Here is a 14,653-nt window from a genome sequence, read left to right as displayed (position 1 = left end):
AGACATTAACTGCACCCGATAATAACTAAGCCATGTCAAGGTGAGTGATCTTGGTATTTAATTGGTTTTTCTATATTGGCCAGATTATTGTTCAGGTTTCAAAACGCTGAAAACCAGGTGGCAACACTAAGTACAGCACATTATTACCATTCCCTGCAGACAGTGGCGAGGCGTTGTTGTGCCATATAATGCCATTTCTAGTAGCCTCTTTATTGTTACACCAAACGTCCCGCACCCCCCGCCCCGTTGCTATGGAAGGGCCCAACAGTCACGTGACCCGGCCTTTTCGCTATTGAGCGCATTTCCGTTTCCAATGTCATCTATAGGAAGCCGCTTCCGGGATATGGCAGCCGTGTAGGATCATATTAGGAAGATTGCGCACGGCTAAAAGGACGATCTGGGTAAGAAGGTCGCATCGCCTGTATCCTTGTTCTTTATATATTTTTATCCCGAGGCGCTGTCAGTCGCTTATAATAACCCACAGCTACTGAGAGCCCAATAAAAGGAGTCCTGTGTGCGACTGGGTAATGGCGAGTTGTGCGGTTGTTTCAGGGATGTTCCGGCTATTCCTGCGGCCAAAGACCAGTGTGTTCCCTCCTGTATTGCACATACGCTTCTCTCTGCCGCCCCTACACAAAGCCACCGCCCTCCAGTCCCGCTCCTGTGTTCCTTATAGACAGGGGCGGCTTTGGTTATGACAGAGGCAACACTAGAGACACTATGGTGGTTGGACAGGTAGAGATTATAAAATGTAACCACCGGCGTCATGGGAAACACTAGGACTATTCAATGTGCAGCCCTCCAGCTCTTTCTGCCTCTGTAGTTCAACAACAGCCCGAGTTATAGCAGTTTGGACATCCCTGAGGTACCTTGTCCCATCCCCAGATGTGGGCCTAGCCTTTCTGTATGGGATGGGCCCCCAGCCTTTGTTTGGGTTGGGCCCCAGCCTTTGTTTGGGTAGGTCACCAGCGTTTGTTTGGGTAGGGCCCTAGCCTTTCTGTATGAGTTGGGCCCCCAGCCTTTCTGTATGGGTTGGGCCCCAGCCTTTCTGTATGGGTAGGGCCCCAGCCTTTCTGTATGGGTTGGGGCCCCAGCCTTTCTGTATGGGTTGGGCCCCAGCCTTTCTGTATGGGTTGGGACCCCAGCCTTTCTGTATGGGTTGTGCCCCCAGCCTTTCTGTATGGGTAGGGCCCCAGCCTTTCTGTATGGGTAGGGCCCCAACCTTTCTGTTTGGTTAAGGCCCCCTCTCTCATTCCAGATCTGATTGTAGTACAGGGTTCAGAATATGTTGGCAGCTGCACTGTTCCTTATTCAACTGTAAGTGGCTGCTTACCACGGACCTATATGGATGAGCAAAGGCTTTGTATACAAGTATATTTGCAAATGATTGGAAATGTCCCCACATTCTGGATCCTGTATGCAACCACAGTTACCTGATCCCTGTGCAGTCAGGATAAGGAAGCCCTTACCTCTACCAAAATTAATTTATGAATTGCCAGGCTGGGCCGGCACATGCCCATAGGGCTGCTATGTATGCCAACCAACTTGGGGTGCCAACTTAGCCCTTAACTGTCACCAGTTTAAGAAGAAGGAATATGACCTCACCCGAACTTGCCCTCAGGCTATACTCCTATCCACTTATTGGGCCCCTGTTAGAAGGGCAACCCCACTGTTTAGGACCAAGTACACAAAGGGGTTTACTCATATGGTGAGTAGGCTAGAAGTACACACATGGGTATTCATTTAACTTTGTTCCAATGGTTGGACTCAAAGTGGCTTTTGCCTCAGCCTTATACTTTATGTGGGAAATTTCCTCAGTTCCACCCCATATTACCCCCATATCTGCCCGATGTGACATGATATACGGATATTCGGTTTTTTATTTTGCCTTCTTCGGATACTGCAAAAATGATTTTTCTCAATGGCCAGATCTGATGTTTTTCAGGCTCAGGTACTGCAGATTACATACGCCAGCCCAGTCTAACCCTGTAACACATAGTTTTCACTGGAATATTCCATATTAGGGTAGGGAAGGGATGGTCAGCATGGAGTCCTATAGTTGTTGTTGGACAATTTCTAGCTTTCTCAGCAGCTTTCTACTCTCAGGGGATTGTGGGAAATGTATTTCAGCAGGAAGAGGGCAGCCTCTGATTTGATGTAATACTTAGGAACTTGAAGCACTCATGATCCATAGTCTGCACTCCAATAGCTTCTGTAGATCGTGTTTGTATGTCCCAGAGTTATAGAAGTGCTTGCTGCATTGAAAGTATGACTGGCTGCTGCCTCCATTCCTGAAAATGATATCTGGGGCAATTGACTACTGAGCCATCCTTGTACCATAAGCTGTACTGGTACTCGGCACTCATGATTTGCTTTCTGAACTGTCATCTACTGTCTCCTTAGGATGAACTTTGAAGGCTTCTCATCCCCAACCACAGAGATGGCTGAGATAAACCGCATGCAGTATGAGATAGATTATACAGAAGGGATCAGTCAGAGGATGAGGGTTCCTGAGATGCTTAAGGTGGCTCCAGGTAACTTAGGAGCCAACCTAAAAGCTCAGCAAGATATGCCCATTCCTGGAGTAGTTATGGAGGTGCCTGAGAGGATTGTGGTAGCAGGTGAGACATATACAACATATTTAGATTTCTTGGGGGCAATTTGGGGAAAATATTATTTCCTGACAACCATTAAATTAATAAAGGAGCAATTTGTTACAGAAGTGATACACAATAAAATGACATTTGCAACACACAGCTCAGATTTCTACTAACAGTCTTTGCCCCTACTAATAGGTCTGACCTCACCTCTCCACTTACAGGTCAGAGTGAGGAGTCGCCCTTCTCAAGGCCTTCCGATTTGGATTTCATCTCTGGAACTAACATTGGGACGCTTGCACTGAAAACACCACCGAGGGTCCTGACTCTGAGTGAAAGGCCGCTAGACTTCCTGGATTTGGAAGGACTTACACCAGCCACTCCACAAAGCGAAGAGGCAGATAGCAACTATTCCTTTTTCTCATAAGAAATAAAACTATATTTTTGTCGGTTTGATAAACTGTAGGCTTTGAACATCTTGTGTTTGCCTAAAATATGGCTTATCACAGGGGATGTAAGTGATGTAAGGTCTCTCCCTGTGCTGACTTAATCCCTTTTATCTCTGTGACTTGTAGCAAGTAATTTGGCCTGTGCACAATTGCTTATACACCTGACATGGGCAACATGTTAGAGTCCTGCAGCGGGTCGGGTACCCACGGGCACCCTGCTGAATGAGGGGAGGATTTTCAGGTGCGGGTCGGGTTTGGGGTCTCATCTAAATTTCTTATCTTATGTAATATTGTCTATATTTTACTCCTTTCAAAGTTTTACAAAACTTGTTTCTGTCCATGCCCACTTTTGATGATGACACTTCCGGTTTGCAGCACCGTCACTACCTGTTCGATGGTAGTCGGTGGGTTGCGGGTTGGGTTCCGGATAAGGCAGTTGCGGGTCTGGGTCGGGTAGCAGATCAAAGTGGGTAAATATGTAGGTTGCGGCCTCGGGTCGGGTGCAGGTCTTAGAAATTGGTGTCACGCAGGACTCTACAACGTGTTGCTCATTCTTGGATGTTGCTCCCAGAGGCCTTAATGCAGTTGCTTATTTTTGAATTCCAGGCTTGGAGGCAAGTTTTGGTTGATAAAAAAAAACACGTGTACTGCCAAACAGAGACTCCTATAGGCTGCCAGTCCAAATAGGTGCTACCAAGTAGCCAATCAAAGGTCATATTTGGAACCTGGAAAGAACTTTTTGCATGCTTGTGTTGCTCTCCGACATCATTTATATTTGAATGCGGCTCACAGGTTAAACAGGATGAGATCCCTGCTGTACAGGGTAGTGTTAGAAGTATTGTACGCTACTCTTACATCTCTTTAGGGTTACAGAATACCTTTTCATTTATTTATATATATAATTACGAAAGTGCCTTGTACCCTGACTCCTCTCACTTAAATCCTTAGATACGCAGCAGTGGGCATCTGAAGAGAGACAAATTCTCCTCTGAGAATGCATTGCGGCAGAATGGACAACTTGTCAGACACGACTCCATGTAAGCCTTGCTGCCTCTATTCTCTGTTAAGCCTGTGTTCTTATGCTTCATATCTTTGTGCTTCTCATTGTTTCAACGCTTTTGAGTTGTTTTCTGCTTGTGCAGGACAAAAGTGGTTTATTAGTATTGTTACAGAAAAATGATGAAAAACGAGCAAGAATAAAGAATTGTGTATGATGTTAGTGATGAGACACCAATCAAAATACACTTTACAGATTTTATGTCAACTAATAGTTCTCCATTTTCAGTTGAAGCCCCACTTTAATGACCAACCTTGAACCCTTGCTTTTTCTTTAATGTCCAGCATTGGTTAGAGCTCCCCTTAGCTGATGAAATGAGTACAGATTAAGAAGATACAAGTGTATCAATATTCAGTCAAAATTTCTAGGACAGCAAATATCTATTACCGGTAATTTAAATTATAACTGTAAATGATGTTCAGGTGTATATAGGAAAGCAAACAGCCATTCTTCCTAGTTCACGCCTTACATGGCCTTCAGGCTGAACCCCCCCGCTTAAAAGTACCCCCATCAAGGCAACAGCTCCACAGTTTGGGAACCACTGGGTGATGAAAAGTCGCCTGCGACATGGCACATGTGGTGATTCGTATTCCGAAGTCGCTCGAAGTTTCCTCGTGAGGCGACTTCGGAATACGAAGTGCCGCGTGTGCCATGCCGCAGGCGACTTTTCATTATAGCAGGCACAAGACAGAGGGAAGGCGTTCGGGGAGATTAATCTCCCGCAAAGACGAGGCGATCAGTCGCCAGGCAACTAAATCTCCCCGAATCGGCCAGTGTGCCCCTACCCTTAGGTGACTTGTCAAAAACAAATAAAATAACTGTTCTCTGTCTGTCCAAGCCCCCAATACCAAGCACTATCAGAAAAACAATCTCCCTGGCTTCTGAGCTTTACATGAGATTATACAAAACACTGTATATAGGGGATTGTCAGTCTCCTTCATTAAATTAACCCTAATCCATTACTATAAGAGGCTTTGCTGGATCAAGAAACATTATCTTGGGTAATCTAGCAAAAGCCGTTGTAATTTCTTTTATAGTATTTTCTCCCAAGGTTAATAATGTCTGGCCTGGGGCTGTATTCATTTTCATTTTTAGTTACCTGTTTCTGGATATTAACCCAATGTCCTAATCACTGGGCAATATATGTGTGTTCCTTTCCTGGGCAAACAAATTTTTAACTATTTCAGTGCTATCTTTGCTATACTGACGTACCCATTATGGAGTCTTTTTGAGAACTGCAGTTTATTTGATGCAGTAATCAATGTTAGATAGAGACTGAGCACAGTTGGATATAGTAGGCAGTACTTGGCAGAGGGTTATTGAAGAGGAGGTGCCAGGCTTTTTTGTCAATTCATTGCCTTGTAATGTACAAATATTGTTTCTCTGAATGACACTGACATTATTCCTACATCTAAGAACTGAAATATCAGCGTGATTTAATGCTGTCCTTGCAGCTTGAATAATCGTGAATTTCCTTATCTGAGAATAGTGCAAAACATGAGAAGTGTATAGTGAGGTGCTATACCAGGCACCCCTGCATTTGTAGGGTTATTCCAAGGGCCAGTGTGCATTCTCAATACTATTGTACCACTTCAGCCCCTCATACACGTACAGTGCCTGTGCTCAGCTAGTTGACTTTATCTTGAAACAATTTTCACCGTTTAAAAAGGTTGAGAAGTCATTAATATGTAACACATAGCCACCCAAGGCAATGGTAATTACCTGTAACCTGGTACAGGAACACTTCTACAAGTTTTTAAACATGCAAATGACTGGGACTTTGTATAAAATATGGAATTTTTAGCCGTATTCATTTAGTTTCCCTTTAACTGGTTGATCACATGCACTGTATAGATGAACTTTGTAAAAACAGTCAGTGTTTTGATAAAGACTGATTGCTTTCAACCTGAAGTTAAGTACCCATAGCTAATGAAAATGCTACTGATATAAGATCACATGATTGTATGGGCAATTAAATATGAAAAAATTCTAGGGTTTTTCACCCAGGAGATTTGCTGCCCAAATGAATGGGAAGTGCTCCATGTGTTTTGATGTCCCTTTGATGAGCAATGATAATGGGCAACAAAATGCCACTATGTGCTATTGCCCAAATATTCCCTCTCCTTTAGCCCCATTTCTACTAACTGCCCCACATTTTGGGAACCAAAGCCATAAAACAGTGTTTATAGTTCTCCCTGTTGCTATATCCTTTTCCTCATATGTTCCCCGAAGCTTATCTCTATAAAAAACACCTTTTCAGCCCCTCGTTTACTTCTGTGAGCCCTTTCCATAATATTCCTGTCACTGCTATATTTCTTCCATGCACCTCTTTTTATGCCTGTGTATAACAACTCTTTGTTCTGTCCCTGTTTCCTACAATTCTTCTGCTTTAGCTTTAATGCCCCCTATGCCTCCTCCCCTCACGTGTTCACAACCCTTAATACCCTTTATATTCACTATCCTTCCAGTGAAAATATACCCCATTTCTAAGCATTGCAAGACATACACCATAATAAAAGATTTCCCTGTGCTCCTTCCTTCCTTCTTTTTGTGCCTTTCACATTCAATATTAACCCTTCTCAATTATTATCACCCGTATTTCTTACTCCACCGTCTGCCTTTTACACAGAGTCTTACTTTTTTGTTTCTCTCTGCTGCTCTCCCTTGGTTAGCCCGACTCCGTGTGCCCCTGCAGTCTGCCTGTGCCCCGCTCCCTCGCCCCCTGCAGTTGGAGCAGATCTTTTCTCTGCCCGTGGCATTCTGTCGCTCTTCCAGACCTCCACCCGCAGGGCTTATCAGCAGGTCCTTGATGTGCTGGATGAAAACCGCAGGTGAATGTCTTCCCTATTACCCTCCTCACCCCTGTAACCCTTCCAGTGCCAGAATGACTTGCAGTGCTAATGTCACTCCACCTGTTCCAGGCTACTACTCTTATTACGTATATGTGTGATATGGATCATGGAGCCCTGCATACTCAGGTCATGTGGTGATTACATGAATGTGTTTGGGCAATTAGTAATTCTCTTTCCTTTCCCTATTCTTTACTACTTTCCCCTTTTCTGTCCTTGTCTCTTCCCTGCGTGTGCCTATTCCAGGCCAATCTTGCGTGGTGGATCTTCAACCTCTGCTCCTGTCACCCATCATGATAACCCCAGGTAACCCGAAACTTTATCTATTCACTTGTGCTTATGTGTTCAGTTATCTTTGTCCTCTCATTCTGGTACTGTTTGATGCTCACGTCTGATTTCCAGTGATGGAACTGTAATGCTTTAATAATTTCAACCCTTTTCTTGTACAAGGTAAACCCAGGGGCTAGTGCATGACAACATTATTGGGGAACGGGATCATCAGTGCAGAACACTACACCTAAGCCTGGGGGCAGTATAGCACACACTGGAAAAAGCAAAGTGAAGTTGTTAATAAAAATAATCATTTATGAGCAGCTGCATTAATAATCTATGTTCTGCAAAGTATCTTACTTGTGTTTGTGTAGCCCCCCTGGGAGTAATTGCAGTGAAGACTAACTGTACTTCTGTTGTGGCACTAAATACCCTGCCTTACTTGATACAGGAGTAAGAGGGCAATTCCGTTAATATACAGTATAGATGGAGGCTTATGGGCATAATTGTCTAGCATTTGAGCTCAAAATGGCCATCCTGCAGTCTCCGTTGTATTTTAAATTCACTTAAAGGAACAGTAACACCAAAAAAATTAAAGTGTTTAAAAGAAAAGACAATATAAAAAAAACAACTATAGTTTATAGAAACAAGCAGCTGTGTAGCCATGGGGGCAGCCATTCAAGCATAGAACACATAGTAAATAACAGATAAGTTCTGAAGAATTCCATTGTATAATACAGAGCTTATCTGTTATCTGCTGTGTATCCTGTGCCTCAGCTTTGAATGGCTACCCCATTGGCTACTCAGCAGCTTGTTTATATAAACTGTAGTAGAGTTTCTGAAGCAAATACACCAGTCTTACCAGTGCAGGACAACACTGCATTATATTTTCATTACTTTAAGACACTCATTTTTTGATGTTACTGTTCTTTTAATTACAGTGTTGGTAATGTCTCTTAGTCTGGTCATGTGCATTTCAAACCCATAGCTTGTAAGTCACTTTGCTTTTCTTGGATCTTACGGGAGAACAACTGAGTGTATTTGAAATTGTCCAGCCAAGAGTTACCCGGTGTTGCATCTCATACTATCGTGTATCACTCAGGGGTTTCCCGTCATTGAAGCTTGAAAAGGATGTTCATGTAACGAGCCTGTGGCTGCTGTTCTATATACACATAAATAAGATTTCCCAATATATTTTAATATGTTTTGGTAAGAAGTAAGGCACATGGGGTTGCTGTTCTAAAACCTATATGCGTGTGCTATAAATGTTACTGCCTATTCCCAGGGTTCTGATATCAAAAATCTTAAAGTTAAATAGCCAGTTGGATTATATCACTCTCTCTTAGCACCTGCCCAGTACTTGGAGAAATCTACCATAAACCAAAGTGTTGAGTTGTGCAGAATACCATATTAGTGAACTTAAAGGAAAACTATACCCCCAAAATAAATATTTAAGAAACAGTTAATATCATATTAAGTGGCATATTAAATAATCTTATCAAACTGGTCTATATATTTAAGTAAATATTGTCCTTTTACATCTCTTGCCTTGAGCCACCATTTTGTGATGGTCTGTGTGCTGCCTCAGAGATCACCTGACCAGAAATACTACAACTGTAACAGGAAGAAGTGTGGAAGAAAAAGACAGAACCCTGTCTGTTAATTGGCTCATGTGACCGAACATGTATAGTTTGTGTGCACCGTGAATCGTACGATCACAGGGGGCGGCCCTTATTTTTTAAAATGGCAATTTTCTATTTATGATTACCCAATGGCACATACTACTAGAAAAGTTTATTATTATGAAAACGGATTATATACATGAAGCAGGTTTTACATATGAGCTGTTTTATGCAATATCTTTTTATACATTGTTTGGGGGGTATAGTTTTCCTTTAACATGCTTCTCATGCTTTAAAAATACAATGTACCTGAGATGTTTATGGTTAAAACTTGCCCCTGCTTCTTCTTCTGAGCTTTTTTCCTTCATGCCACTTATTGTGCCTCTGTAGCACCCGTGACCCCAGTACTGGCACAGGGGATAGAACGGAGGTTGTCTTTTTTTGCATGTCCTCTCTGATATCATTTCCATCATTGCTTCTGCAGGTCTGCAATGTCCACATTAGACACAACCTTGGACGCCACAGCAGATGATTTAGCTTTAGCAGATGCAGCTTCATTAAGGAGGCAGGTAGGTTTTCATGACAAGGTGCAAGGTTTTCACTGAAGTTGCATTGCAGGCTTGTCTGACCAGTGCAATGGGGCGGGGTGTTACAAACCTGATCATGGTGGACATAACTCCTTTCCCTTCTCCTAGATAATCAAACTGAACAGACGTCTCCTGCTGCTAGAAGAAGAAAACAAAGAACGAGTCAAGCATGAAATGACCATGTATTCTATCATCATCATCTTCGGACTCCTAAACAGCTGGCTGTGGCTCCGGCGCTAAAGCCCCTGGGCTTCCATTGGGAGGGAATTTAAAAGCTCCTGAAAACCTTGCAGTACCACTTTATGTGGTGGATTTTGGGAACTTCTCTATTTACAGCACAAACCACTGCTCACCTATAATAAAGACTATATGCAGTGGGCAAATCTCGAGACGCCATTCCTCTCTTTCTCAGCATAATGGTATGCCCATCTAGCATGTGTTGCTTTTCAGTTTGGCTGTCAGCAGGCTAAGAGTAAAGAAACAGTAGCAGCTACTCGTCAGGGCTACAAAATAGTGATAATTGGCTTTGCTAAGACACACCAGGGATTTATTAAGGGTTGAATTAAAAATTGAAAGTGATCCTGCCATCGGAAAAACGTTTTTTTTTTTCAAAACGCATCAGTTAATAGTGCTACTCCAGCAGAATTCTGCACTGAAATACATTTCTGAAAAGAGCAAATATTTTTTTTATATTCAATTTTGAAATCTGACATGGGGCTAGACATATTGTCACTTTCCCAGCTGCCCCTGGTCATATGACTTGTGCCTTTACTTTAGGAGAGAAATGCTTTCTGGCAGGCTGCTGTTTTTCCTTCTCAATGTAACTGAATGTGTCTCAGTGGGACATGGGTTTTTACTATTGAGTGTTGTTCTTAGATCTACCAGGCAGCTGTTATCTTGTGTTAGGGAGCTGTTATCTGGTTACCTTCCCATTGTTCTTTTGTTCGCTGCTGGGGGGGAGGGGAAAGGGAGGGGGTGATATCACTCCAACTTGCAGTACAGCAGTAAAGAGTGATTGAAGTTTATCAGAGCACAAGTCACATGACTTGGGTCAGCTGGGAAATTGACAATATGTCTAGCCCCATTCAAAATTGAATATAAAAAAATCTGTTTGCTCTTTTGAGAAATGGATTTCAGCACAAAATTCTGCTGGAGCAGCACTATTAACTGATTCATTTTGAAAAAAATGTTTTTTACCCATGACAGTATCCCTTTAAAAAAAATTTTATGGTCAAAACTGCCAAATTTGACTATGGAGTTATCCAAACTATATAATTGTGTTTTTTTTTTTTAATTCAGGTACAAACTATATAATTTTTTTTTAGGAAATTCGATTTGATTTTCGAGATTTATCATACTCTGGCCTTTTAAGAATCCATATTTGACTATTCGGTGCTTAAAACCTGCCGAATTGCTGTTTAAGTCAATGGGAGAGATCAATTTGGAGATGTTTGCAGCCTTCCTGACATTCGAGTTATTTTCAGAGAAAAAACTCAAATCGTGTTTGATTGGATTTGAATCGAACTCAATTCAAGTTTTCAGGTCGTTTAAATTCGTCCGAATTGGAATTGGAAAAATTCGACTTTATTAATGCATTTTGATTAGTCGAATTTCGAGTTTAGAGGAGTTTAAAAAAAAAAAAAAAGTTGTAAGAATTCGAAATTCCACCTGTGATAAATGTGCCTCTACATGTGTTCTTGCAGAGGCAATTCTCAGTATTGTCTATGGCAGGGTATTTTTTTGGAATCGTGACAAGTAGCTGCTACTAGTGTTTTTGTGTGCATTCACCCTAAAGTGCAGTGTAATACATACCAGGGCTTATTTGCAAACTTTGCTGCTAAATTGCATAAGTGCAGTTGCCTATAGCAGTCAATCAGCAGTTCTTTTTGATCAGCCTTTTAACAGAAAATGATTGGTTGTTATGTGCAACTGTAGTTTAGCACCTATCTTAGTAAATCAGCCTCACTTTTAGAGAGATAACAGTCTAAGCAGGCATTTGTTTTTTTTTTGATCCAGGAACTTGTTTTTCAAAAAATATATTCTGTGCATTTTAAACCAGCCATCATGCAAGATAAAAGCTACTTCAATTGATTCTATTTCCCCTGTAACACAACTGGCCAGAAGTTCTAGGCATCTCACTATATAAAACACCAGTCTCCACTCACTTGGGAGACTCCACACATCCCATGTATTTCTATGCTGCAAGCTGTGCTATAGTAAAATACAGGCCTCCCTATGTAAATATTATCTGTTTGAACAAATTGCCCCCCTCTTTGTAAATTCCTCCTTCTGCATGTGGAGTTATGTAAATATTTTGTCCTGAGTAAATTACACTTTCAGCTTAAAATGTAACTAGCGATGAGAGTGTAGGTGTGCAGAGTAATGTCTGGCTTATTAAAAGTCTGTGTTTAAAAATAATTCTCACTATTAATTTAATAACAGTTAAGAACTTTAGACATTATTATTTGCTCAAAAGCTTCAGCTGTTGGCTTTGCTCCCTGTCCTTTCTCTAGTCATTTAGGGACTGACTCAGGACGCTTTTGTTCTTGTACTTTGGTTATCGATTAGCTAAGGGATCGAGCAGGTTTAAAAATATCACCTGCTTTACTGCACCAAAGCTCATTTATGTAAAGGGCACATGACAAAAATAGAATAGTGGCCATAACGTGTTTTTGGGTGAATGGAATGTTTGGAAACTACCGACAATCACAAGCTAAATAGAGAGAGAGAGATATATATACAAGTCGCAAAGGTGCACTCCGTAAATACCCAGGTGCCAGCAAAAACAAACCAGATATATGCACAAGGAATAGCGACACTCACAGAATCGTTTTCTATGCAAGCAAAAAGATTATTGCACTCAATGTTTCGATCCCTCATGGGGATCTTCGTCAGGGTTGCCTGTTCGTAATGTCCCAAAGAAGATCCACGTGAGGGATCGAAACAATTTGAGTGCAATAAATAATCTTTTTGCTTGCATAGAAAATGATCCTTTGAGTGTTGATATTCCTTGTGCATACAGATAGATAGATAGATATATACAGTAGATATATATATATATATATATATATATATATATATATATATATATATATATATATATATATATATATATATATATATATATATATATATATATATATATATATATATATATATATATATATATAATTTTCAATGTGGACCAGCACTCCAGAATTTTGTGAATCAAAAACGATTTTATTGAAACATCACTCGTGTATCCAACGTTTCGGCCCTCATTGGGGCCTTTATCAAGGACCCCCCCCCACGAGGGCCGAAACGTTGGATACACGAGTGATGTTTCAATAAAATCGTTTTTGATTCACAAAATTCTGGAGTGCTGGTCCACATTGAAAATTATGCATTCTACTTGACATTGCACCCACCTGATCATTGGAGAAAGAGTGTGGGTACTTATTGGACATTTAGATGGATGGATGGATATATATATATATATATATATATATATATATATATATATATATATATACATACATACATACATACATACATACATACATACATACTTATATAAAAAATAATTTCATATACTGTCACTTTGATGCCTGAAAGTCAAACACAAAAAGCCAATATTTGCTCACAGATTTGGTATTGGGCTTGCACTGCAGCCCCTCAAGAGAACATTTAGAGGCCCATTTATCAAAGGTCGAATTTCGAATTCATGTGATTTTTTTTTTTTTTCTCTAATAAATTCGAATATTCTGAAAATTCGAATGGGAGGTTAAAAAAATTGAACGTCTAAAACTGGAACTAATATTACTGAATCGAATTTGACTAAATTTAAATCGAGTTTTTTCTCTGAAAAAAACTCAAATGTCAGGAAGGCTACTGACATCTTCAAATAGATTGCTGGACCTCTGCCATTGACGTCTACATGAACTCCTCAGGTTTTACGAGGTGAATAGTCGAATTCGAATGAATCCAAGGGTAAATGTTTGATAAATCTCAAATTTTAATCTAATTTGGATTATTCCCAATTCGAATTTGTGAGTTTTGAGCAAAATTCTAATTTACTATTCAACCCTTGATAAATCTGCCTCTTACAGTATATATTTTATTTAACTACTGATTTTGCTGGTGTGAATAGATTTCTCCTGTGTGGAATGCATTGAAAAAAAACAGACTACAGTTTCACTTGTTTTCACTAAAATGGCTAAGGATAGAAATTCATAGCTAATTACATAGTAATTGAAGTTGAAAAAAAGTCATTTTATATCCTGTATGGTGTGCATAAGGAATTTTCTGCCAGGCCTTGGTACAGTATCTGAATGTATATTTTATTTACATAGCACTAAATAATACAATCATAAAATATAAATAAATCACAGTAACATTCAATATGAAATGCTAAGTTTTAAAGGAGAAGGAAAGGTTAAAAATAAGTAATCCTTTTTAGAAAGGTCCATCTAAATATACCAGTAAACCCCCAAAGTAGTGCTGCTCTGAGTCCCCTGTCAAAAGAAACACTGCATTTCTTTCCTTCTATTGTGTACACATGGACTTCTGTATCAGACTTCCTGCCTTCAGCTTAAACATCATTGCCCTGGGCGTGAGCATGCTCAGTTTGCTCCTCTTCCCCCCCCTCCTCCCTTCTCTGCTGTAATCTGAGCCCAGAGCAGGGAGAGACTCAGGCAGGAAGTGATGTCACACCATGTTAATACTGCAGCTGTTATACTAAACAAACAGAGAGCTTCTAGAGCTTTTTACTCAGGTATGGTAAAACATTCTACAGAATAAATATAGCATTCTAGCTTGCACTATTGCAGCTAATCTACTGGCAATAAAATGCCTCTGTAGCTTTCCTTCTCCTTTAAGAGACATGAAAAAGACCCTAACTCGTAAAGCTTACAATCTAAAGGGTGAGTAACTTATAGACACATATACAGGTATCTGTTATCCGGAAACCCATTATCCAGAAAGCTTCGAGCTTCAGAAAGGCCATTTCCCACAGACTCCAAATATCCAACTAATCAAAATTTTAAAAAATTATTTCCTTTTTCTCTATAATAATAAGACAGTCCCTTGTACTTGATCCAAACTAAGATAAACTGTATTTAATCCTTAATGGAAGAAAAACCAGCCTATTGGGTTTATTTAGCGGCACATTTACTAAGCTTGAGTGAAGGATTAGAATGAAAAATACTTTGAATTTCGAAGTACTGTCTCTTTAAAAAAAACTT

General features: G+C 40.4%; 1 protein-coding gene across 7 annotated transcripts; it reads left to right on the top strand.

The window, feature by feature from the left end:
- The first annotated feature begins 243 nt into the window (after positions 1–243).
- mff.S (mitochondrial fission factor S homeolog) lies at positions 244–10,066 on the top strand. Of its 7 annotated transcripts, none has more exons than XM_018264469.2 (8): positions 244–401; positions 2,404–2,621; positions 2,822–2,994; positions 3,995–4,083; positions 6,776–6,934; positions 7,199–7,258; positions 9,329–9,413; positions 9,540–9,814. In XM_018264469.2, the coding sequence occupies exons 2-8, from the start codon at positions 2,405–2,407 to the stop codon at positions 9,669–9,671; spliced, it is 915 nt and encodes a 304-aa protein (XP_018119958.1). In that variant the 5' UTR covers positions 244–401; position 2,404; the 3' UTR covers positions 9,672–9,814. The 7 variants fall into 7 exon arrangements, 6 of the variants coding, with proteins under 6 accessions (XP_018119958.1, XP_018119964.1, XP_018119960.1 ...); XM_018264471.2 differs by lacking the exon at positions 244–401 and adding an exon at positions 409–524; XM_018264472.2 differs by lacking the exon at positions 244–401 and adding an exon at positions 846–865.
- The last annotated feature ends 4,587 nt before the right edge of the window (positions 10,067–14,653 follow it).

This window comes from Xenopus laevis, chromosome 5S (assembly GCF_017654675.1).
Source record: "Xenopus laevis strain J_2021 chromosome 5S, Xenopus_laevis_v10.1, whole genome shotgun sequence".
Lineage (NCBI taxonomy): Eukaryota > Metazoa > Chordata > Amphibia > Anura > Pipidae > Xenopus > Xenopus laevis.
This window is presented reverse-complemented; position numbering and strand designations above follow the sequence as displayed.

What these genes read in the sequence shown, in the direction of transcription:
- mff.S (XM_018264469.2), top strand. Translation starts at nt 2,405, where the DNA reads ATGAACTTTGAAGGCTTCTCATCCCCAACCACAGAGATGGCTGAGATA. An exon ending in CTTGTCAGACACGACTCCAT is followed by an intron (nt 4,084 to 6,775) that starts GTAAGCCTTGCT and finishes TCCCTTGGTTAG; the next exon opens with CCCGACTCCGTGTGCCCCTG. An exon ending in GTGCTGGATGAAAACCGCAG is followed by an intron (nt 6,935 to 7,198) that starts GTGAATGTCTTC and finishes TGCCTATTCCAG; the next exon opens with GCCAATCTTGCGTGGTGGAT.